This window comes from Penicillium cosmopolitanum (genome assembly GCF_028827165.1).
Source record: "Penicillium cosmopolitanum strain IBT 29677 chromosome Unknown utg000008l:1.0-4398992.0:1.0-4402845.0, whole genome shotgun sequence".
NCBI lineage: Eukaryota > Fungi > Ascomycota > Eurotiomycetes > Eurotiales > Aspergillaceae > Penicillium > Penicillium cosmopolitanum.
In genome coordinates this window covers 386,365-410,239 of record NW_026622678.1, presented here as the reverse complement: position 1 = coordinate 410,239, position 23,875 = coordinate 386,365, and the positions used below count along the sequence as shown (strand labels likewise).

General features: G+C 50.8%; 9 protein-coding genes across 9 annotated transcripts; 5 read left to right on the top strand and 4 right to left on the bottom strand.

The window, feature by feature from the left end:
• Window positions 1-9: 9 nt before the first annotated feature.
• On the top strand, window positions 10-6,124 carry N7509_006692 (putative filament-forming protein (Tpr/p270); the record flags this gene model as incomplete). The annotated part of the gene is made up of 4 exons (XM_056631329.1): window positions 10-301; window positions 360-466; window positions 501-5,576; window positions 5,627-6,124. 4 exons carry the CDS (start codon window positions 10-12, stop codon window positions 6,122-6,124), a joined length of 5,973 nt encoding a protein of 1,990 aa, XP_056486880.1.
• Window positions 6,125-7,396: 1,272 nt separating this feature from the next.
• N7509_006691 (transferase hexapeptide domain protein) lies at window positions 7,397-8,098 on the bottom strand (the record flags this gene model as incomplete). The annotated part of the gene is made up of 1 exon (XM_056631328.1): window positions 7,397-8,098. One exon carries the CDS (start codon window positions 8,096-8,098, stop codon window positions 7,397-7,399), a length of 702 nt encoding a protein of 233 aa, XP_056486879.1.
• Window positions 8,099-8,651: 553 nt separating this feature from the next.
• Window positions 8,652-9,542, bottom strand: N7509_006690 (uncharacterized protein; the record flags this gene model as incomplete). The annotated part of the gene is made up of 1 exon (XM_056631327.1): window positions 8,652-9,542. One exon carries the CDS (start codon window positions 9,540-9,542, stop codon window positions 8,652-8,654), a length of 891 nt encoding a protein of 296 aa, XP_056486878.1.
• A 662-nt stretch (window positions 9,543-10,204) lies between these two features.
• Window positions 10,205-11,364, bottom strand: N7509_006689 (uncharacterized protein; the record flags this gene model as incomplete). The annotated part of the gene is made up of 3 exons (XM_056631326.1): window positions 10,205-10,872; window positions 10,934-11,212; window positions 11,289-11,364. 3 exons carry the CDS (start codon window positions 11,362-11,364, stop codon window positions 10,205-10,207), a joined length of 1,023 nt encoding a protein of 340 aa, XP_056486877.1.
• A 972-nt stretch (window positions 11,365-12,336) lies between these two features.
• N7509_006688 (superoxide dismutase) lies at window positions 12,337-13,090 on the top strand (the record flags this gene model as incomplete). The annotated part of the gene is made up of 3 exons (XM_056631325.1): window positions 12,337-12,381; window positions 12,445-12,921; window positions 12,986-13,090. The coding sequence occupies 3 exons, from the start codon at window positions 12,337-12,339 to the stop codon at window positions 13,088-13,090; spliced, it is 627 nt and encodes a 208-aa protein (XP_056486876.1).
• Window positions 13,091-14,220: 1,130 nt separating this feature from the next.
• N7509_006687 (MFS transporter) lies at window positions 14,221-15,723 on the top strand (the record flags this gene model as incomplete). Its single annotated transcript, XM_056631324.1, has 3 exons — window positions 14,221-14,413; window positions 14,471-15,342; window positions 15,391-15,723. The coding sequence occupies 3 exons, from the start codon at window positions 14,221-14,223 to the stop codon at window positions 15,721-15,723; spliced, it is 1,398 nt and encodes a 465-aa protein (XP_056486875.1).
• A 495-nt stretch (window positions 15,724-16,218) lies between these two features.
• On the top strand, window positions 16,219-17,163 carry N7509_006686 (carbon-nitrogen hydrolase family protein; the record flags this gene model as incomplete). The annotated part of the gene is made up of 3 exons (XM_056631323.1): window positions 16,219-16,273; window positions 16,335-16,370; window positions 16,472-17,163. 3 exons carry the CDS (start codon window positions 16,219-16,221, stop codon window positions 17,161-17,163), a joined length of 783 nt encoding a protein of 260 aa, XP_056486874.1.
• Window positions 17,164-17,621: 458 nt separating this feature from the next.
• Window positions 17,622-18,606, top strand: N7509_006685 (60S ribosomal protein eL31; the record flags this gene model as incomplete). The annotated part of the gene is made up of 3 exons (XM_056631322.1): window positions 17,622-17,708; window positions 18,219-18,293; window positions 18,400-18,606. The coding sequence occupies 3 exons, from the start codon at window positions 17,622-17,624 to the stop codon at window positions 18,604-18,606; spliced, it is 369 nt and encodes a 122-aa protein (XP_056486873.1).
• Window positions 18,607-19,195: 589 nt separating this feature from the next.
• On the bottom strand, window positions 19,196-23,332 carry N7509_006684 (uncharacterized protein; the record flags this gene model as incomplete). The annotated part of the gene is made up of 2 exons (XM_056631321.1): window positions 19,196-22,850; window positions 23,271-23,332. 2 exons carry the CDS (start codon window positions 23,330-23,332, stop codon window positions 19,196-19,198), a joined length of 3,717 nt encoding a protein of 1,238 aa, XP_056486872.1.
• Window positions 23,333-23,875: the final 543 nt, after the last annotated feature.

The window sequence follows — 23,875 nt, the reverse complement described above, 5'->3', positions numbered from 1 at the left end:
TCAATCACCATGGCTGACACCATTGTCGAACTTCCTTACTTATCGTCTCATTATTCAATTCCCGAAACAACACTCACTTCCCTGACACAAGCACCCACCGTCGATCTTGTCAACGAGCTTCTTCAATCGATCACAAAGAAAGCAAACGAGCACGATGAAGTCGGCGCTAGTAAGATTCGTCTGGAAGTGGAACTTGAGAATCTCTCTCGCAACAGAGACTCGAAGATCAAAGTCTTGAAAGAAGCCGTCGAGAAGGGCCATGCCGAATTGGAGGCATTGCGAAAAAGCCTACACGAATCCGGTTTGTTTTGATTATCTCGTCGCTGGTAATTGCTCTAATATTGACCTATATTGAATAGAGAACACCAGGTCCGCTCTAGAGTCCGAGATTTCCACCCTCAAGTCGTCCTCAACATCAAATGAATCGGAGACCGCCTCGTTGAAGTCGCGCATCTCAACTCTGGAAGCTGAAAAGCGGGAGAGCCTAACACTATCTCGAGTCTAAGTCTGCCGCCCATGACAAGCTGGCCGAAGAGCTCTCAACTTTACACAAGAAGACCATTGAGCTGCGCCGCGAGCTTTCAACCGCCGAGCAAAATCAACAAAAGGCCGACTCCACTTCCGCGAGCGCACGTTTCAGAGAGCAGAGTCTTCAGCAAGAGTTGGATCTCACCAAAAAGAATAATGAATGGTATGAGACAGAGTTGAAGACCAAGGGAGCAGAGCATATGAAATTCCGCAAGGAAAAGAGTGCCCGCATCTCTGAGCTTCAGCGTGAAAATGAGGAGGCGAGTTCAACGATCGATTTCCTCCGCCGCAGTGAAAATTCTCTCAAGACTCGTCTCGATGAAACTGAGCAGCGCTACGAGGACTCCTTGGCCAAGATCAGTCAACTTAAGGAGGAGACTATTCAAGCCGCTGAGGCCTTCCGGGTTGAGTTGACAGCCACTCAACGCCTGGCTGAAGTTCAAGGAACCGCCGCGAAGACTGCCAAGGAGCGCGTGGAAGAGTGCAAGCTTGAACTGCAAAAAGCCAAGGACCATGCCGCGGAAGAAATCTCCCGTCTCCGTGTCGAGAATGAGACCGAGCATACCGACAGGCAGGCTGCAGAGCGCCGTGTTGCTGAACTTGAAGCCAGCATTTCACAGCTGGAATCCGAAGGCCGAAACCGATCGATGAGCCCTGCTCACTCCCTCAATGGGTTTGCACCCAGTACGCCGATGCGACCTGGTACCCCTGGTGGCAGTTTCACCCCACGAGCCTCTCGTACCAAGGGTGGTCTCACCCTTACTCAAATGTATACTGAATACGACAAGATGAGAACTCTCCTCTCTTCCGAGCAGAGAACTAGTCAAGAACTCCGAGCCACACTTGACGAAATGGTTCAGGAATTGGAATCTAGCAAGCCTGAAATTGACGAGCTCCGTGCCGATCACGGTCGCCTTGAAAATGCCGTTATCGAAATGTCAAACCTCCTGGAGACATCTGGAAAGGAGCGCGATGATGCCACTAAAGAGGCAAGGAAATGGCAAGGCCAGATCGAAGGCCTCGCTCGCGAGGGTGATATTCTTCGTCAACAACTTCGGGATCTCAGTGCCGAAGTAAAGGTCCTCGTTCTGGAGGTTGCTATTACCAAGCAGGGTGAAGATTATGACCGCGAGGAACTGGAGAAAATCGCCCGGGAAGAGATTGAAGAATCTTCTGCAGAGCTGAACCCAACTGGCCGTTTCATCAGCCAGAACCTAACCACTTTCAAAAACCTCCACGACCTTCAAGAACAAAACCTCACCCTTCGACGTATGCTTCGAGAACTGGGCGACAAGATGGAAGGCGAGGAAGCTCGTGCGAAGGATGCCGTCCGTCAGCAAGAGGCCGAGGAGCTGAAGGAATTGCGAACTCGTGTGCAGACTTACCGCGACGAGATTGCGAACCTTGTAGCTCAATCTAAGAGCTATGTCAAGGAGCGGGACACCTTCCGCAGTATGCTCACTCACAGACGCCAGACTGTTGGGGACGCTTCTATCTTCTCACAGTCTGTCCCACTTGGGGCCGTCCCTATAGGTGGTGGTGACAGTCAGATCAGTAACTCCCCCGACTACGCAGATCTCCTTCGAAAGTTGCAAGCCCATTTCGACAGCTATCGCGAGGAGACTTCTACAGATCACTCAGCACTTCGTCAACAGGTCAACGAGCTCTCTCGCAAGAACAGTGAGCTTCTCAGTGAGATCAGTCGGTCTAGCAGCCAATTGGCAGCCGCCAACTCTCGAGGCGAGCTTCTTCAGAGTAACTTTAATATGCTGAAGAGTGAGAATAGCGAGCTCCAGAAGCGCTACTCTTCTATTCTTGAAAACGCAAACCGACAAGACCTTCGAACTCAGCAAGCTGCCGAGGATCTCGTCGAAGCTAAGGGCCTTCTTGAAAGTCACCAACGAGAGAATGCAAACCTTAAGGCCGAGAGAGACCTCTTGAAGACTGTCGAGAAGAGACTCTATGAGGATCTCGAGAACTTGCGTAATGAGCGCAGCCGTCTCGATACGCTGAACGGCAATATGCAAAGCATGCTGAATGAACGCGAACACACCGACTCGGAAAACCGTCGCCGACTCGAGTCAAGCGTTGAGACCCTCGAATCTGAGCTACAAACCACAAAACGGAAGCTTAATGATGAGACGGAGAACTCCAGACGAGCCGCTCTGCGCCGAGACTACGAGCAAGAACAGAATCAGAAGCGCATCGACGACCTAATGACTAGTCTCAGCTCTGTTCGTGAGGAGTTAGTCGCTATCAAGACAACCAAGGATCACCTCCAGTCCCGTGTGGACGAGCTTACTGTCGAGCTCAAGAGTGCTGAGGAGCGCCTCCAGGTCTTGCAGTCCCGGCCAAGCGCACCATCCGCCCCTACGGAGACCACTGTTGCTGAGCAAGACACCACTGATGGAAGCGGCTTGACCCGTGAGCAGGAACTCTCCATCGAGGTTTCTGAGCTCAAGCGCGATCTTGACTTGGCAAAGAACGAATTGGCCCATGCTAAGGAACGCGTGGAAGAATACCAAGCAATCAGCCAATCGACTGAAGAACGCATGGAATCTGAGGCCGAAACCCACGCTCTGTACCGCGAAGAAACCGACACTCTTCTCGAAGAGCGGAGCAAGAAGATCCAGGACCTTGAGACCCGAATTGAAGAAATTTCTACCGAGATGTCCACCAACGCTACCGAATTAACCAAGCTTCGTGAAACTCAAGGCGAAGCGACACGTCATCTTGAGGAACAGAAGGCTGATCTGGAGTCTGAGATCAAGCGACTCAAGGACGACAACGAGCGCCATTTAGAAGCCGTCAAATACCACCAAGAGGACATTAAGACACAGGCGGAGATCGCCCAAACTGCTCAACAGAACTACGAGAATGAACTGGTCAAGCATGCCGACGCTGCCAGGAATCTACAGACTGTCCGCGCTGAGGCGAACCAAGTCAAGCTTGAGATGGCTGAAATTCGCACTCAGGCCGAAAATCTCAAAAAGGATTTGGGTCAAAAGGAAGAAAGCTGGACCGAACAGAAGACAAGATACGACACCGAGCTCTTGGAGTTGCAGAAGCGCCGCGAGGAGGTTCTTCACCAAAACTCCCTGTTGCACGAGCAAGTTCAAGGCATCACTGCTCAGATCTCTTCCCTCCAACGCGATAAGGCCAATTTCGCTGAAGCCGAAGAGCAGGAAGGAGAATTGGCGCCAAATCTGGAACGTCAACAACAACTTATCAGCTGGCTGCGCAAGGAGAAGGAAATCCTTGAGCTTCAGCTCCAATGCTCTAACTCTGAAAAGGAGAGACTTCAACGCCAATTCGACTACACGCAAACCCAACTCGATGAGACACGTCTCAAGCTGGAGCAACAGCGTCGAGCTGCCGCAGATAGCGACCAAAACACCCTCAATCACAACAAGCTCATGGAGACTCTCAATGAGCTGAACCTCTTCCGTGAGAGCAGCGTCACTCTACGCAACCAAGTCAAGCAAACTGAAGCCGCTCTTGCCGAAAAGTCCACTCGTGTTGATGAGCTTGTTCAGCAGATCGAACCTCTCGAGTCCAAAATCCATGAATTAGAGAATCTTGTCGAGTCTAAGGATGGAGAAATGAAACTACTCCAGGCCGATCGTGATCACTACCAAAAGCGGATTCAGAACATCCTCCAGAAGTATGATCGAGTTGATCCTCAGGAAATGGAGGCGTTGCAAGAAAAGCTCTCCACTCTGGAGAAGGAGCGCGATGAGGCCGTTGCGGCTCGTGATGAGGCTGCATCAATCCGGGATAGTCTCACAGCAGAAGTTGATCAACACAAGAACACTGCTGAGGCTCGTGTGGCAGAACTTCGAACCAAGCTCACCGAACAATTCAAGGCCCGATCTAAGGAGCTATCTGGACGCATCAACGGCAAGCAGACTGAACTCAACTCCGCCTTGCAGGAGAAGGAGGTGTTGCAGGATGAGCTGAACACAACTAAGGCTGAGTTAGCGACGCTGAAGGTTAAGCTAGCAGAGACTCCCGCCCCTGTTGACGGCACTGCAGCCACGCAAGTATCTGCTCCCGCTCCTATGCCCATGGAAACCGAGCCTATAAACCCCACTCCCGCTTCGCAGTTCCCGACTGCTGCTACTCAAGTTATCCCAGTCGGTGATGAGCAGAAGATTAAGGTGCTGGAAGCTAAGATCCAGCGCCTGGAGGCTGCTCTCATTGAGAAGGATGACCAGCTGGCTTTGAAGGATACAGAGTTGGAGGCGAAGCTGAAGGAACGTTCTGATAAGCTGAAGGAGATGTATAACGCCAAATTGGTTGAGATCAGGGCCGCCCAGCGTAAGGAAACTGAGAATGTGCCCGCTGGAGAACAATCTATCCCGGCCACTCCTGCGACTCCCGGCGCAAATGCCGAGCAGCCGCCTTCCACGCCAGCTAAGATATCTGAGCTTCCCGACCTGACCGATGCGCAAGCGCGCGAGTTGCTTTCTAAGAACGAGACCTTGCGTGTGATTATGCGAAACAACATTCGCAACCACGTGGATAGGGCAAAGCAGCAGGCCCAGGCAGAAGCTGGTTCCAACGACACTGCACTGGCTGCCGCCGAATTGAAGTACAAAGAAGAACGCGAATCTCTCAGAAAGGCGCATGAAGATGAGGTGGGCGAGAAGGTCAAATCAGCTGTGGAGCTTTCGGATAAGAAATCTCTCGCACGTATCAGTATGCTTGACGGGCAAAAGCGAACCGCTCTAGTCAAACTGGATGTTGTCAAGAAGGCTGCCGAGGAGACCCCTCAGAAGCCAGTCATCGAGGTATGGGAGATCGCCAAGGTTGCCCGACCTCCGCCTGCCGCCGCTCAAACGCCAAAGCCTGCTGCCGTTCCCTCTCCCGCTCAGCCTGCTTCTCCTGCTCCTCAACCAGCAGTGCAGCCAGCGCAGCCTCCTACGGCAGCTGTTCCGACGAACGCCGCTCCAAATGTCGCGCCCCCCGCTCCCGCGCCCGCTGCGGAGCAAGCTCCGACTCCTCCTCGGCCCAACCAACTGGCACTGGCGAGTCACAGCAAGCGAGTACTGAATCCGAGCCAACAGCTGCTCCCTCTAATCCATTTGGGCAACAGGTTCAGAACCAACAGAGTCAGCAGTCATCGAACTTGCCAACCAAGCCTCCTGCCAATAATACCCCTCCTGGTATGATGCGAGCTCTGCAGTCCAACCTTCCGATTGCTCGGGGCGGTGGCCGTGGTGGTCGCGGCGGAATCCAACCGACGCCTTTCAACCATGCCCAACAGCAGCAGCAAGGCGAGCAGCAACAGCAGCAGCAGGCCCAGCCTCAAGCGCAGGCCCAACGTGGTACTGGTCTTCCTCGAGGCCGCGGAGGACGGGGTGGCCCAGGTCGTGGTGGAAACCAAAACCAAAATGCCACTGCTCAAGCTCAAGCACAAAGTCCTACCGCAAACCGCGGGGCTATGAACCCAGGCGCTCGCCAGTTTGTTCCTCACGGCAACAAGCGTACGCGTGACGAAGCGTCCGACGCCCCCACTGATACCAATGCGGGTGGAAAACGGATGAGAGGCGGTAGTGGGGGACAGGCTCGTGGTGGAGGAGCAGCATCTTAAGGATTTTTTCTCTCTTGTACCTTAATCCATTCTATTTATGTTTATGTTCATGGAGCATGGAAGGTCATTTCTGCCTCTGGTTTTTTTTGCCGGGTATCGGAGAAGTCATCAGGACCAGATTATTTTCATTTGTTGTGTATTTAGTCAATGTACGATGGAGTTTCTGGGTTTCTTTCAATTATCTTTTCGTCATTAAAATTCGATATTCACATGTATGCTTTGACAAGGTTGCAAGGCCGCCCCAAAGGCCCCGTCCCTTGTCGAACTTTCAAGCATGGATTAAAAAATTCAATGAGATCAAATCGCAGCACAGCTGTAGAACAGAGTAACTACAAGTCGAAATTCGCCGGTTGAGAAATATCTGGGCCTTAGTGGCACGTCTGTAACTGGTTAGGGATGATGAGAGTGATAGAGTGATATAGCTATCGATAGCTGAGTTGAGAGCCCTAGACTCGTAGAGAACACATAACTAGTTAATGCTTAGCAGTCCATGTGAATCTATCATAGTAGTATCGTTGCAGGAGAATTCAATCTAGAGCATATATAACCGCCTAGTAGTAGATATAGGTAAATACTAAACTCTAAACAAACAACAGACGGTTTGTCAGCTACAAAAAAAAAGACCATGAAGGCTTATGAAGCTAAAAAGATATTGCATCAAGAGGGAATCGAACCCCCGGCTCAGACTATCAAGAATGGAAGGTCTGAATGTTACCACTACACCATTGATGCGTCAATACCACTAAGACATTGGCGCTCATTGATGACAAAGAATTCCCTCTAGCGTCACAATACTCCAGGAAACGTATGAAATTTGTAAAAGGAATATTACTACACTACGCCATTGATGCCAATAGCATTATGGTGAGCTGTGGGGTACGAGAGTATTTTGAGCATCTTTGCCGGTAAATTGTATTTATCTATCTGAGCGGCATGGCGACTTGCGTGTTATTTTCTTGCATTGCCTGGCTTTCCACCGGCTGCGGCGAATTCAGGGCCTGGTATTCTAATCGTATCTTGGTCTTCGTCGGACCTGAGCATCCTCGCAGTGCTGCACCGACTGTATTGGGTATAATGTGCTAAACAACCAGAGAAAACAAACCAAAAAAAAATTCAAAGTTGAGACCAAGAGTCTCCTCCAAGCATAGCAGTCCAGCACGTAGAATACAGAACAAAACGCCAATAAACAAGAGCTGCTGACCTGCCCCCATCTCGTTCAACGCCTGAGAATAATCAAATCCCCGATATTCCACAATCAAGCTAGTCATCCATTCATCTTTTCTTCGGGCCAGCAGGAACAAGCATCCGCCCAAGAATCTCCCTCTCCTTCTGTAAAACCATCAACCTAGCATCCTCAATGACCTTCCCAGAAGGCGCAGGTCCCGGCGCAGGAATCTGCGCAACCTGCGCGGCAACAGTCACAGCGGGACCGGGGGTCTTGGCCTCGCGCGCACGCCGTCTCCGTTGTCCAATCCCCGACCCCCATACAACAGTCCATTCAGGGACCGATCCGCGCTCGGGAATTTCGCAGCCGGAGCAGATTTTAGAGTGCGAGCCGATATCTGCGTGGCGGTTTAATGTGCATAGGGCTTCGATTGCGGATGAGGAGTGAATATGTGCGCCTGGTTTTATTGTGCATTGGGGTCCAATTGTGACGAAATATGAGAGGCGGGTTGGTGTTTCGATTGATGATGAGGAGGATGAGGAGGAGGACGGACTGGCGCCGATGATAGTTTTCTCGCCTATTATACAGCCGTCGCCGATTACTATGGGACCCTCGTAGGCGTAGAATCGGACGCGTGGGTGTATGACTGTGCCTGCACCGATTGTCACCGAGTGTTTGCCGTGGAAGATGACGGTGTCGGAGATGGTTGCTGTTGGATCGGCTTTGAGGGGGGCTTTTGGAGGTCCGGTGGGTGTGCCTGAGCTTGATGAGGAGCGCGTTGTTGCTGATGGTGGTTTGAGAGTTGCCATTGTTGCTGTGCACAACGGGGGTGCGCTTGGGAAGAAGTGGCTGGGTTGAGGTTCCAAGGTTGAGGTTGGATTTAGGATGAAGTTGGAGTTAATCGGTGATTGCGGAGCAGCAGGGGCCGCTCACCACCCAAACTCCAGTGAGAGCCCTAAAGTAAATTGATCGTCCAATTAAAACTATTGAAACAAGGGAAATAAAATAAATAAATAGTGAAGGAAGATATCTTGTTTCAATTAATGGACAAGACCCCCTTCATAGTAGATGGCTGTCTTGTTTCTATTATGACGATAGAACTATAGTACTACTACTAGTAACTACTAGATAAGCCCCATAGTCTCCTTCTGTTAGTTGACTAGCAGTACCCCTAGTTTCATTATAATCACCCCTGGAAGTACTACAAGTATTAGTATAGGAATCCTGGGACTCTATACGACAAGGTCTACTGTTAGTATCGACATTACCGTCCTCTCTTGCCCTGTGGTTATGTCTAAAAATGGGTATCATTTCAAAGTGTATATACATGAAGAATCGAAAAGACCAGGAAACCAAGATCTATCAAGGCCGCTCTACTACGGATGCCAGTGCGGCACTCACCATACTCTTCCTTCGCAGGCCCTGTTCATTCCGTTTTGAAGCCTCTCGGCTATTAAACGTATGATAGGCCTTCTCTATCCGATGCGACTGCATCGCCCCCGAACTGCTCCTTCTTCGGCCCCGTGCCTCTCCCCCTCCGACCGAGGAGTCCGGTGGTCCAAACCGACTCCGGTGTAAGGTGGCTGCTCTTCGACGTGGCGAGGATCGGTGCGGCATAGAACTGGGGTGGCAGTCATCTTCAAGGACCGTTCCTGGGTATGATTCATCGGAATAGGCATTGCGGCGAATGGAGTCCACATCGCCTTCGTGACATTGCATCTCGGAGATATGTTGTCGTTGTCGCCGGATATTCTGGTGATCTGGGAGTTTGGGCTCTGGCATCGTTCCGTCCAGAGCGAGAAAATCCGGTGGCACGGAAGTCGGACTAGGGTTTGAGCAAAGTGACGGGGAAGAGTCGAATCGCCCATCTTCATCGTGATCCGTATCCGGTGGTGTCAAGACGTATCCCGAGTACCGGGAAACTCTGGCGCCTTCACGATCCAAGTGCCCCTGATCAGGAATGCGCTCGCCATTCGGCCCCTGGATTGTATGCTCATGTAGTTTCTGGGTCAACGTGGAGATAGAGAGACGGTTCTGTTCGTAGGCCAGGGGAACGGAGGTCGGAGGCTGCTGCGAGCGAAAGTAGGAGGATCGGGGGCGCGAAAGCGTGCGGAGTCGATGGGGCGAGGAACACCGCGAGGACAGTGGGGAGATTAACGGGCTATTGCAGTCGGCCATGAGCCGATCCTCTGCATCAAGCGCCAACCGCGCAGGCCGGGAGGAGGGCGAAGTGAATGAAAAGTCCTCAAACATGGTGTGGCAAACGGGGTGGGTTCGGGATTGGGTTGGGCTGCTGGTTGAGAGGCCCTCAAGAGTCGTCAAGGAGGGGAGTATGAGGGAGTGGGAACGGCCAACCTGCGAGAATCCACGCAAAAGAGAAACAAACGATGGAGGCAGAAAATTTTCTCTTTTCCCTTCTCGCCCAGCGGTCCTTTTAGTTTCTTTTTGGGAAGATTTTGTTTTTTTTTGCACTTCGGGGGGGGTCCACGCCCCTCCGGAGGCAAACCACGTGATGCGGGTGGTGTATTCCATGGTTGAGATGGACGAGTGTAGACTCTGTAGAGTATAGTGTATAGAGTATAGAGATGGTGTATAACAAGAGGGGATGGTCGGGGATACTATAGACTATAGTTAGTATATTGCGAGAATAGAGTAGCAGTAAGAAAGTAGAGTAGAGATGGAATGAGTTGCGGGGAACAAGGATGTTGCTGATCACTCAGAGTTCATTGGAGTATGTACATCTACTACATACACACTGCCACTGGTACATACTTCCTTTCCTCCAACAGGGGATTCCTCGGAATAATTCAAGGTTCAGCCAAACTTGGAGGCGCCAGACTGCTCCAAGTAAATATGAAACTATCATCATTACATTATTATTATTGTATAACCAAGAGAAACCTATTGAAAGCTCTTTAGCTCTTGCCACAAATCGAATCAAAAGTATCTAGTGTATGCTTCCACACAGTCTTCCCAGTATCACTCTTGCGAAGTTCTTGAAGAGGCTTCTTATTCCCATTGTCGGACCCATCCCAGTGCAGGAGATATGCACCGCTGCCCTTCTCCCCATTTGAACCAGGGGCAGCATCGGCCACATCCTTAGCCCCTCGCGGAGAGAAGCGAGAACTTGTCGCGGCATACAGATGACGCTCTCCGCTCTCGTCAAGGGAAACAAAAAAGGGCTTGACAAAGAAATAGAGCCCTTCTAATGCGCCTCGCGCAATCGGTCCTAATCCCCGTGTGATGCCTGTCTTGACCGCTGACGGGTATGCATGAATAAACGATGTTGCCGGATGTGCTGCGGCCAGCTCCTCCATGGACAGCGATGTCATGGTAATAGTATGCCTGGCGCAGTTCCGCAGGGAAAAGTTATTCTTCAGGGAGAGATCATCCATATTCAGAGGTCCCTCGTCACCGGCAGACAGCACGGACACCACTCTCGATAGATTGTGACCAAGGCCAATCCCGGCAGCAGACGAGTCGGCTTTACTTGCGGCTGTCAACTGGGGCAGTAGATTGTACAAGAACCGCATACGAGAATAATAATGCAAACTGAACTTCTTGTCCAGTCCCTCGTCGGTTTCTACGTGACCGTTAGCGGATGGCCATTCAACACGTCCCGGTGGGGGCTGGTAGAGACTCACCATCGCGACCTTTGGTGGTAAAAATTCCAGCGGTCATGAACACTAGGTTAACCTTATCCTCTTTTTGTTGAATCGTCTTGCATGCTTCATCGACACTTTTGAGATTTGCAGCCTCACATTTGACGAAGCTGATCTGACCGTCCGGGTTAAGCTGACGCAATTCCTGGATAATTTTGGATGCCTGGGCCTCGTTCCGCCCAACAAGGTAGACTCGCGAGGAGACCGTGTCGCGAACAAACGCACGGGCGGTTGCTTCGCCGATTCCGCTTGTTCCACCAACTTCAAGCGTCCATGTCAGCTTATCAACCCGTTGGAAAACCGGACGCTCGGAAACGATGGGAAATGGAATGTATACCAAATACGGCAACCAGATTTGGGCCAAATTCTTTTAGACTGGCATTATGCCTTTTGACATCATCGAGCGACACCATTGTGTTGGTTTGGGGAGGTTGTCGGCGGGGATGAGAAGGGGAGAGGGGGGAAGAGAGAATGGGGGCAACATTGCGATCATGATGTCAGTCACCTGACTGGGCTAGAGCAATGCAAACAAAGAATGTCAATGGAGACATGGGTCATACCGTTGGGTAATTCAAATGATTATGCTCAAACAATACCCAAGTTAGGCTTAGCAAGGTATATATTAGGAAGGACTCGGCAAGCCCTGAATATGATACAATAAATGCCTTAATATAGTCATGTCTTCAAGAATAAAAGGAAAGCTTCGATAAAAAGTCAAGCCAGCTTGAAGAAGAAACAAATCACCATAAATCCCAGTCAAGCACAATTATAGAGCTGCTCCGCCATGGCTGAAATGATGGGCTATGCAAGGCGACCCCCGCAAGACTTGGCAGCTTTCTATTCTTAAATGCCAGGTCATCAGGCGCAGACCTCGTAATAAGCCGCCTGGGGAGTAGCTCCAAGCCACTAGAATCAAGCTGGTGAGTACTCTCCTGGGATAATGAGGTTCATTTTGAACTGGGCTATGGGCAAACCCTTGTCTCGGGAATAGTGACTATACAGCCAACAATCTTCACCGCATGATCTTCTCTCTGTACAACTGACAATGCTTGGCATTCTATCAAACTTGCTTTTAACTTGTATTTAAATCCGCGCTGACCTTACGAATTGAATTCTTGAATGTTGTGATCTTTTCATTGCAGAGTACGCCCATCAAGCCGTACCACGCCAAGTCCAAGTACCCAACTACCGTCCACTGAACTTGCTCGTTTAGTTTCTAGTCGAAATAACTGAGGGGTAATTCAACCATGACTCGCTTTACTCCATTGCTGTCTCTTTTCTATTTAATTTCACTTCTCTCTTTTGCTTTTGCCGCGCCCATTGACAAGCGTGCTCTCGTTTTGGAATACCGGGACCTCATCGAACTCAGTACAAGACAAGCCAAGATGGCTGGGAAATACACACTTCCGCCTCTTTCATACGCATACGATGTAAGCCCCACGATTGTATCATTTCGAATTTCATTTTCTGGTGGTGTCAAAGTCTGACAATAGAAGGCTCTTGAGCCCATCATCTCCAAGGAGATCATGCAGATCCACCACGACAAGCACCACCAAGCCTACGTAACCAACCTAAATGCCGCCCTCAACAGCCAAGCACAAGCCTTGGAAGACAGCAATCTGCGACAACTAGTATCGCTGCAGAAGAAGGTCAATTTTAACGGTGGAGGTCATATCAATCACTCTCTATTCTGGAAGAACCTGGCCCCTCCTGGTTCCAAGGAGACTGATATTGACACGGCTGCACCAACGCTCAAAAAGGCAATCGTGGACCAGTGGGGCAGTATCCAGAAATTCAAAGACGAATTCAATACCGTTTTGGCCGACTTGCAGGGCAGTGGTTGGGGATGGCTTGCAAATAAGCAGGTCGAGGGCAAACTGGAGGTCATCAGTTTGAAAGACCAAGATCCAGTGGAAGATGCGGTGCCCATCTTTGGCGTCGACATGTGGGAGCATGCCTACTATCTCCAGGTGAGTTGAGTTGATATGCTGCGAGTCATGACTCGCGAGAAGAATGCCACGCTAATTTTCCAAGTATAAAAATGACAAACCGTCGTACATTTCCAACATCTGGAAGGTCATCAACTGGCAGGAGGCTGAAAATCGATTCAAGAATGGCGTAGAGTCCATGAAGTTTTGATTCTGCGGAATGAGTTTGAATTGGATATTAGGTATTCTTGTTATTCTGGATGGCGTTTTCCCATCGCATCCAAATTTTCACGTTACAAAACTACTGGCACCCAAGTTGAGCCATGTCGTTGCATTAAATGAAATTTCAAGGTGGTAAAATAAAACTTGTTTTTCGCATAGTCTCCTCTTTTGTGACTGAGTGTCAAATCAAACGGGGTAGCCTCGGTCACCTGCTTGATAATCTGCACCATGGAGTAGAGTCGGAATGAGTTGCCGAGGATAGGGGTCAAAAGGTCGTTCAGCTGGGTGGATGCTAGGAAGATCCCACTGATAAGGCTAAGGCTAACTTTCGGGGAGGAATGGGATCCACCGAGATGGGTTGACTCGGCAAAAACGGGCTGCCAGCTACGCTGCAGATCCATACATGGCATTAATGAAAAGGAGATCTGAAGCTTTGGCCATTAAGACAATTAATAATCCTCAATTTATGTACTCCATACTTCATTCACTTTTCCATCAAAATTCTCATGAGTCATGCAGGAACTAGTAGGTCCATGTGCACGGCCTGTGGATGCTAAATTTCTAAGTATCGGGTCAAATCCGACCATCAGTGAACGAGACATCATAGTTATAAAGAGAGAACGACAGCCAATACACCAAACGCCATATGAAGCTGCTTAGCACGGCGTTTTCATGTAGAAATTCGGTACCCAATTGTGTGCCTGGGTAGTTTGCGGGCCCGGCCTTGGATGAGGAGCATTGTGGGTACCAGTGGAAAATTTGGCGGTTTTAAAAATCAACAATCTCCACCGGTGATGGTCTCGGCTTTGATTTTTATTTCAAAGATAGCAGGGGCTCCAGGTTGGTCACTTCATTGTAATGGAGTCTTACCTACAATATCGTAGGATCAGACAGGCGGTTCGCCGCCAGCTGGCTGAAATCGAATCGAAATGTAGTTGTGAGGGCTATACTATCGGGTCGCCACACAATTCCAGGTTTGTCATATCGCTCTTCACTCTTTGTCGTCAATGTTCAATCAACTTACTCAATTCTTCCAGTTGTCCTTTATACCATCCAAAACTACTTGATGCTGAGAAGGGCCCCTCTACACAAGTCGTTGCCGACAATGAGTCTCTGATCATGGTCGGCTGGGACGGCCCTGAAGATCCCCTGAACCCTGCCAATGCAACTGTTAGGCGGAAACTATTTATGACTTTTTTGGTATCTCTCATTGCTATCTCTGTTACAGCAGCGTCTGCAATTGATGCTTGTGGCGTGCTACAATACAGTGAAGATTTTGGTGTAACTGACGTGGTTGGATCTCTAGCAACAGGTAAATGGCTCTTCGATTTCGCACAGCCATTCCAAGAAAGCTAACAGTGATCTTTAGGTCTCTTCCTTGTCGGGTTTGGTGCCGGGTCACTCCTCTCAGGCCCATTCTCCGAGACATTTGGACGGAATGCAGTTTATCTCATAACGATGCTTCTTTTCTTGATTTTCATCATGGCCTCCGCGCTCGCCCCAAATCTCCACAGCCATCTTATCTTCCGGTTCTTTGCAGGGTTCTTTGGGTCGACTCCCCTAAGCTGCGCTGGAGGAACAGTCGCTGACCTCTGGGATCCAGCACAAAAGGCATATGCATTTCCCGCCTATGCAATCCCAGCGTTCTCAGGACCAATGATTGGCCAAATTATCGGTAGCTATATTCCACAAACACTGGGGTGGCGCTGGTTGGAATGGATCATGCTGATTATGGGGGGCGTGATCCTCATCATTGTTCTTCTCCTTCAACCCGAAACATACGGAAGCCTTCTCTTGCACTGGAAGGCGAAGATCCTTCGCAAGGAAACTGGTGATAAACGATATCGAGCACCGATTGAAATGAAGCGTGAAAGTTTGGGACGTCGTCTCTTGACGTCTGTTTACCGCCCATTTATCTTGTTTTATTCCGAGTTGATTTTGATCTTGATGTCGCTATATCTGACGGTGGTTTATATCGTCCTATTCACTTTTCTGGAGGGCTACACATTCATCTTTGCCGACACATACGGAGTATCGCAAGGAATTACTAATGTCGCCTGGGCCGGTATGCTATGTGGGATTCTCCTGGTGACGTGTATCGTCCCATTAGTATACTCGTGGACGGCAAAGGAGTACCGGAAAACTTCCACAATTGTGCCTGAAACACGGCTTTGGTATGCGATGCTCGGAGGTGCTCCCGCTGTCCCAATCAGTTTATTCTGGATGGGATGGACTTCCAACGTAAGTTTTCCCGACGAAACGGTGCGAATTTTACTGACTTGACCAAAGTCATCCATCTCGATTTGGTCTCCGCTCATTGCTTCGGCTCTTTTTGGATATGGCATTACGACAATTTTCATTGTCGCTTACATGTATGTCATTGACTCTTACGGAGTGTATTCGGCGTCGGCTCTGGGATTCCTGGTCTTCACACGTTATGTTGTTGCGGGTGGTATGACGGTTGCTGGAGTCCCGATTTACCGTTCTATCGGAGTCCAGTATACCTTGACGATATTGGGATCGATTAGTGGATTGATGGCATTTATTCCTTATTTGCTTTTTATCTATGGACCCAAGATTCGGAAGTACAGCAAGTATGCTGTGAACACTGACAAGCAGTGAGGATGGCGGAGTATCCAAGCTGTTTCGTACAGGTGCATACAACAGACATCATCCATGAATACTATTTTTCAATTTAACCTCCATTTCTGACACCCCCACCCTAATAATTCAAATTGGAGTAAATACAACCCTGGTAGAAAGTATATAATGGGGGCGCTGGGGAACTACCCCAAAATTGTCTTGGCAGACACTGTCTATGCGGAATTCCCGAGGTCTTTCTCCATTTTCTCCTCTTCTTGGTACCATTCCCTCTAATTTTGCCATCATCTATCCCCATCGGCTTTTTGGTCGGCTTTTTTCTCCACTAGATCGGAGAAAACGGAGGTTGTCAGTGGTTCGACCTTACCTTGGAATATCGCGCCTTATCTTGTCCCCGCACTTCGGACTTCGGAGCGGTCTCTTAGAGGCTCCCTTCCCCATTTCAAACATTTCAACATTTTACTACCCTGTGGAACTTCCTTTCTTTCTTCTCCCACCCTCCCAATCACACCCAACATGGCTACATTCTTGAAGAAGCCTCTTAAGCTTGCTTTGGTGCAGCTCGCATCAGGTAGGCTTCCCCTGTCACGATCCTCGCTAGCCTTGGAGCGCCATTAATTCCCCGAGTCTAGGCGCGGACAAGTCCGTCAACCTCTCCCACGCTCGAAGTAAGGTCCTCGAAGCCGCAAAGGCCGGCGCACGCTTGATCGTCCTCCCAGAATGCTTCAACTCTCCGTACGGCACGTCATATTTCCCTAAATACGCCGAGACCCTCCATCCTTCCCCTCCCACGAAGGAGCAGTCCCCTCGTTCCACGCCCTGTCGGCGATCGCCGCTGAGGCAAATGCATACCTTATCGGCGGAAGTATACCCGAGCTGGAGCCGGAGACGAAGAAGTACTTCAATACCTCACTAGTCTTCTCGCCCTCGGGCTCCTTGATCGGTACCCACCGCAAGACGCATCTGTTCGATATCGATATTCCCGGGAAGATTACGTTCAAGGAGAGCGAGGTCCTCTCCCCGGGCAACCAATTGACCGTGATCGATCTCCCAGAATACGGCAAGATTGGCCTGTCGATCTGCTATGATATTCGTTTCCCGGAGTCCGCCATGATTGCGGCTCGCAAGGGCGCATTCCTGCTGGTCTACCCCGGTGCCTTCAACACGACCACTGGACCTCTGCACTGGTCTCTTCTGGGTCGAGCTCGTGCGGTGGATAACCAGACCTATGTTGCTCTGTGCAGTCCATCGCGAGACCTGGACGCGTCGTACCATGCGTACGGCCACAGTTTGATCAGCGACCCCAGTGCGAAGATTTTGACTGAAGCGGAGGAGAAGGAGACGATTATCTATGCGGACTTGGATAATGATACCATCGTGAACACTCGCAAGGGCATCCCCATTTATACCCAGCGCCGATTTGACGTGTATCCCGATGTGAGCGGAGAGGGCTCAAAATGATTCCCATATGTATAACTTGATGAATGAGTAGATAGTGATTGGGATGACTAAATAAAGACCCGGGCCTGTATTACTTTCCACTCAAGCTGTAGCAGATCGCTTACTCTTTACCTTAGGAAGGGCGTAATAGATTATTATAAACTTCAATTTCCTTATAATCTAGCATATTGCAAAAGCTGGTGGTAACTAAATAGTTAACTAACTATAGATAGGATATCTGCCTTGATAATCAGGCCACTAATGCTTTACCGCAATGGGACCAATATAGGTGGAGCCGTATCACATGACCCCACCAATCAGCGATCTCCCACACGATAAGCGAGCCACACTCATCCGCGGCCACAAACCCAGAATTTCTCTCATCGACAACTTCCGCCCACAGTCGACACCGCCCCAACCAGTTCGTCGCTTTCCGAATCGCCTCATATCTGCCTTTGCTAACATTTCACTCCTCAGAAATGTCCAACGTCAACACTGGCAAGAAGACCCGCTCGGCCATCGCCGATGTGGTGACCCGCGAGTACACCATCAACCTGCACAAGAGGGTATGTTGAAAAACCCCCGAAATCCCAAAAAAACCTGATCTGCGACGACCGTCAAGGCGCAATAAGGAAATCAAACAAAATGGACAGAGAACACACAAAAGCTCCGGAAACGGAAGACCTTTTTCTGGGAATTGACAAGAATCGAAAATATGTGTGCGTGCGGGTTCTCGAAGCTATTGCCAAAATGAGATCTTCAACAATCTCTTTTGGTCCATTGCCTCGATTCCCCTCACTCCCCGACTGCTGCACCGTCTGTGTGGGAAACCGCAAAGTGACTGCGCGACGACCGGACAACTGGAAAACATCTCCTCCAATTGCGAGTTCCGACTCGCAATTGTAGGGACGTGGAACAGTTGGCATACATACACACGCCTTTCCCTCGAAATCGATCACAAGAAGAAATTAGTTTGATGAAGTCCACCTTTATGGCCGAAACAATCATCGCAGAGCAGCGTCTCTACCAGATGGCATTCGGACGGAAGACTGATTGTACCTTCTTTTTCGGTATAGTGCCACGGTGTTAGCTTCAAGAAGCGTGCTCCTCGTGCCATCAAGGAGATCCGTGCCTTCGCTGAGCACGCCATGGTGAGTTTTTTCCCCTTTCCCCTTGTCCTCGGACGCAAGTGCGCATGCGCACACTTGGCCTTGGCTCTGTCTCCGTCTAGAAAGACCACCGCTGACCCCTTCACAGGGTACCAAGGACGTCCGCCTCGACCCCCAGCTCAACAAGAAGGTCTGGGAGGCCGGCATCAAGGGTGTCCCTTTCCGCCTGCGCGTCCGCATTTCCCGCAAGCGTAACGACGAGGAGGGTGCTGAGGAGCGTCTCTACTCCCACGTCCAGGCCGTCAACGTCAAGAACCCCAAGGGTCTGCACACCGCCACCGTCGATGACGCATAAATGGTTTAACCGCGGCGTCTTGCTTCTATGATTCCATGTTACAACTGGGGTTCGGTTGGGGCTTTTCAAAATAAAATATCTTCATACCCTTGATTTGTGTGTGCATTGTGCAAATTCTGTTCCGTTTCCTTCCGTAGATGTAGTCGTTCCCGCATATTACTAGTAGTGTTTGAGTAAGAAAGTATCAAGATAGCGATTGGTGGGTTCGATCTTTTTGAGGATCCTTCTGCCCTATTAGTACTACGCCGTCTTGGAAACCTCGGAAGTACCTAGCTTGATCAAACTGCACCTGGCATTCAATGCTAGCTAGTCTATTAAACCCCACTGGGACAATACACAAATACACAAACGGAGGGATTGAACACAATGATATGATGAAACCGGGAGCCGGGGGTAAAATGCATATTTTCGCCTGATGAATGCTGAAAACAAAAATAAGAACAGGAACAGGGACAGGAACGTGCAACGTAGATTCCTTGCATTATCGTACATTCGGGAATGGTAGGAAAAAGGGAATAAAGAGAAGAAGAGGGAAAAAAGAAACAACCTGCCAACGTGAACCCCTTCTCTCCTGTTCTCAAGTGAGAATCTAATTTTTAATAGCTTGGAAGTGCTCGTTGAGGGCCTCAATCGACTCGGCCTTCACTCGAACAGCCCATTGCTCGGGCTTGCCATCAGCCTGAGGAACCATGAATTGCATGCTATTGCTGGTACGCGCATAGTCAAGCTCCTTCTTAAGAAGCGTGTTCAAGATGATGTTGCCACCAGGATCAGCACGGAGAACAACTCGGGCACGACCGGTGCCGGGATGCTTGAGCAGTCGCACAACTCCAGTGCCCTGGGAGACCCAACCAGTGGTCAACTTGAAAGCGCGGGCGCGGCATTCAAAGACCACGGTCTCTTCCTCCTCGCCAGCATTGGCGGAGGACATGTCAAATATAGAGCCAGGTGCACCACCCTCTTCATCGGGTGTTGCAGCTCCGGAGGTGGCGTTTTCAGCACCAGAAGTCTGAGCTGATGCCTCAGTGGAGGCTAGGGCGGAGGTTGAGTTCGTGTCGGTGGCAAACTTGATGGGGGTGGAGGGCTTCCAGGTATTGTCGGCCGGAGCTGGGGAAGTGGTAGATGCCGGCAGGGACGAGCCGGTGCCAAACGAGGCACCAAAGAGCTGAGAAGTCTGAGACTTTGCGCCGAGAGACGCGAAAGGGTTTGTTGAATTTGAAGGGGTAGAGGCACCGAAGTTGATGCCGCCCGAAGCTGGCTTGGGAGAAGCAATGCTTGGGGTTGGGGATTCGATACGGTCGAAAAGGCTTCGGCTTGCTGCAGCAGTCGGCGCCGGAAGGGGTGTGTCCAAGCTAGACTTGCTTGTATCGCCATTTTCGGTTGCCTTTGTTCGCTTAGACTTGTGCCCAGCAGCGTCAGAATCGTCGTCTTCATCATTGCCATCGCCAGAGACACGGCGCTTCGGTGATCGAGGTTTCGCCTCTGATGAGGCGTCGCTGTCATTACCATCATCGGCGGGTTGGGGAGTTGTCGACGAGATGCGACCGAAAATGTTTTGCGAGGCCGGGACGGGCAGGCTCGAAGAATCAAAGATCGAGCTAGAAGAAGGAGCAGGAGAAGGGGCAGGCAGCGCAAGCTTCTTAGAAGAATCCTCTTGTGGTTCCTCGTCCGCATCAACAAATGAGAAGCCCTTGCCGGGAACGAAAACTGCCTTCTTTTTCGAAGCGCCCTCCAACTTGGCACGCTTCTCACGTTGCTGCTCAGCATCACGACGCTCCCATTCCTCCTCGTCATCTTCATCAGAGTCGAAGTCCTCTGCCTTCCGCTTAGCCTTTTCTTTGGCCGCGGTCTCTTCTGCCTTCTTTTTAAACTGTGCCATGAAGTCCACACCGCCAGTGGTGTTGCCAAACTTGGGCATAGAAAGAGGAGCTGCCGAGCCATTGGTATTCGCTGATTGAGCACCTGCAAACATATTACCCGCCAGCTTTGGAGCAGCAGGTGTGTCAGACTTCTTGACTGTCGGAGCCGAGGGAGTTGACGTTTGAGTCGTGGTCGGGATCTTGGCGAAGGGGTTCTCAGCAGCCATGGGAGCAGATTCAGAAGTGGCACTAGTGGCGCTGGTGGGAATCTTCGCAAATGGATTTTCAGCGGGCTTGGACGAGTATCCGGCGTCTGCGGTGTTAAGCTTGGCGAACGGATTATCGGGCTTCTTGACCGCTGCATTCACTGGATCAATTGCCTTTGCTGGGGACGAGAACGACTGTGCGAACACGCTGGAGGTGGTCGAGTCATTCACCCGTTTCACAGAAGATTTAGCAACTTGGCCATTAGGAACAGGTGTCGTCCCAAAGTTCTTCCAGTCATTCTTAATACCGACTGGCGCGCCAATTGAATGACGTACAGCGAGATAATGCATAATCAAACGGTCAAACCCATCTACGCCAGGTTGGTAGGTGGACAACTCCTCCTTGAAAATTGTATCCAGAATGCGAAGCTTCTTCACTAGTTCGGAATTGCTCTTGTCCACGCTATCAGCCAAACCCGACTTCGGAATCGGAGGAGCGGTCGTCGGCTTAGCATTTGAAAAGACTGGAGTCGGAGGAGCAGCGGCCTGCGCGGTCGTATCGGGCTTGGCGCCGAAGAGACCGCCCAAAGACTTGGCCGAGGTTGTCGACGCCTGTGCCTTGGCCGGTGAAGATGCGAATAGATTTGGTGTCGGGGTAGATTGGGGTTTGGCGGGCTCCGGCTCCGATGAATTAGGCTTTGGGGCAGACGCTCCAAGCAAAGATCCAAATGGGTTGGAGTTGGGCGGCTTCTCGGAAGCTTGGTCTGTTGCCGGTTTTGACGCGAATAGATTGTTTGTCGCGGGTTGATCCGAGGTCGGCTTAGGAGCGAAAAGATTCTGTGCTGGGGTTGGCTGCTCCTTGGGGGCTTCAAAAGGCTTGGGAGTGCCAGCAGGAGCCCCAAATAGAGATTTAGACAGCGTAGCGTCGGCTGGCTTAGGTGAAAACAGGTTGGTAGATGCCGAGGGCTCAGCAGGTTTAGGCGTGCTGGAAGTAGCAGCTCCACCGAACAGGTTTTTGAATGGCTGAGCTTCCGCAGGTTTTCTTGGGGGATCCTCCGAGGCTGGCTTTGGAGCGAAAAGATTCTGAGCTGGAGAAGCCTGAGCCGGAGGGGCGGACGTTTGAGGAGTAGCTGAACCAGCTCCGAAGAGGTTCTTGAATGGGTTGGCATCGGCAGGGGAGTCGGTTTTCTGCTCCGAGGTGGACTTCGGTGCGAAAATGTTATTTTGAGTGGCTTGCTCAGTCGCAGGCTTCGTGCTCGACAGGCCCGGGAATGCAGACTGGGTCGAGCCAGCTCCAAACATGTTCGTCGATGCAGGCTTCTCAGATTCTGATGGTTTTGCAGCGGTAGCGGGGGCACCAAATAGGTTTCCAAATTGAGGAGCTTGGTTAGATGCTGGGGTTGATTGACCAGCAAACGCAGGCTTGGCAGCAAAGCCTTCGGCCTTGTCACTCGCGGGCTTGTCAGCGGTCGAAGTGCCATTCAAGTTACTGAATGGGTTACCGGCCTGGGTATCAGGCTTTGGAGAGAACAAATTGGGCGCCGACTCTCCGAAGAGATTGCGGCTTTGGAAAGATGATTGGGTCGTAGTGGAGGTCTTTGGTTTGGCGTCCGGCGACATTTGCATAGAATCAGCGGGGGTGGAAGCGGAGTTCATGGCGTTTGATTGACCAAACATGCCAGAACCCATCGAGGGAGTCGCGGTTTGTGGCGCACCGAAGGAGAAGGCAGGCTGGGATGGTTGTGCGGGTTGAGAAGTGGTTTGGTTACCGAAATTGAAACCTGTGAAGGAAGCGCTCTGGGTAGTCGGGGTGGGGGCAGCTTTGCTAGCATCGCTAGCAAAAGGGTTGTTGAACGTAGAAGAACCGAATCCACCAGAAGAGTTCCCGAAATTGAAGCCAGTTTGAGCAGCACCTCCGCCGCCGCCGCCTCCAAACGAGAAGGGTGAAGCACTGCCCTGGCTAGGCTGGCTGGGGCCGGAGCTGGCTCCCGGGAAACTTTGGCTCTGGGTCTGGCCGAAAGTGAAGCCTCCAGATTGAGCTGGAGGAGCTCCAAAACTGGGAGCGGGGTTTGAAAAGCTGGGGGTAGAAAGGCCACCGAAGGCATTGGAGGGTTGTTGGTCTGCGCCAGCACCGCCAGTCGGGGTTGTGCCTCGAGGGCGTCGGCGGATATCCTTGATTCTGTTGGGTGATTGACTGTTAGCTGGTGGGCTCTGGGAATTCCTGCTGCGGATGCTACGGAGGAGATTGAGATGCGACATTTCGATGATGCGACGGAAAAAGCGCATATCTCAATGTGTGGATTGAATAGAGACAAAGAGAAGCAGTAATGGAGTGGTGTAGAGAAGCAGAGTCTGGTGGATGGAGGAGGAGGAGGTGAATCATGGATGAGAGTATCAGAGTGAGAGCACGAGAGGATGCCACAGCACATTCACTTGCTGTCAGCTCTCGCGTCCCCCGCACTCTGTCTGTCTCCGTGCACCTCGACCTGGACTTTTTCTCATAGGCAGGATTCTTTGTCCTCGCCTAGGGAACCTCGACTTTCATCACCATACCAGCACTGCTCCTGAAGGGGAACCGGGGGGTGTGTGTGTCACTTACTTTCTGCTAGCCAACTGAGCGGCAGTGGCGCGCTGAGGCGCTTCGTTTGGAGTGCTCGACATTTCAAGAAAAGGGTCGTCGTCTTTGGATCCTTGGGGACCTTGGGCTGAGCGTTTTGACATACTACAACCTGTTGTGGAGGTTGTTTGTTTGTTGATGTTTGTTGTTGTTGTGGTGATGGACGGTGGTGGTGGTGATGCTGAAGCAGGAGCAACCGGGAACAGTGAAATTTAAACCACAGTCGTGCCTTCCCAAGATCAATTGCGATCTTTTAGGTTTCAATCCAAAATCATCCAAAATCCTCCTCGGTTTCTTCAACTATTCCCTAGGGTCGTTTTCAAGGGAGGTTTATTTATCTATCCCAGGCCTTGTTGTGGTCGTGGGGGAGCTCTGGTCACCTCGCACGCGCGTGGGATAAGCCGCTGTGAGAGAGCTTCGTCTGTTCGTCGCGCGGTATCGGGAGAAAGGCGAGAGAGGACTAAAACTTCGGAGATCACCGATTTGATATCTTGAATTACCCAGAGAGCAAAAGCTAATTTGTCTCTGCAAGATTCGATGGGGAGATGTTGAGGTCTTGGTCTTGTTCCGTGACACGACCTTCTGCC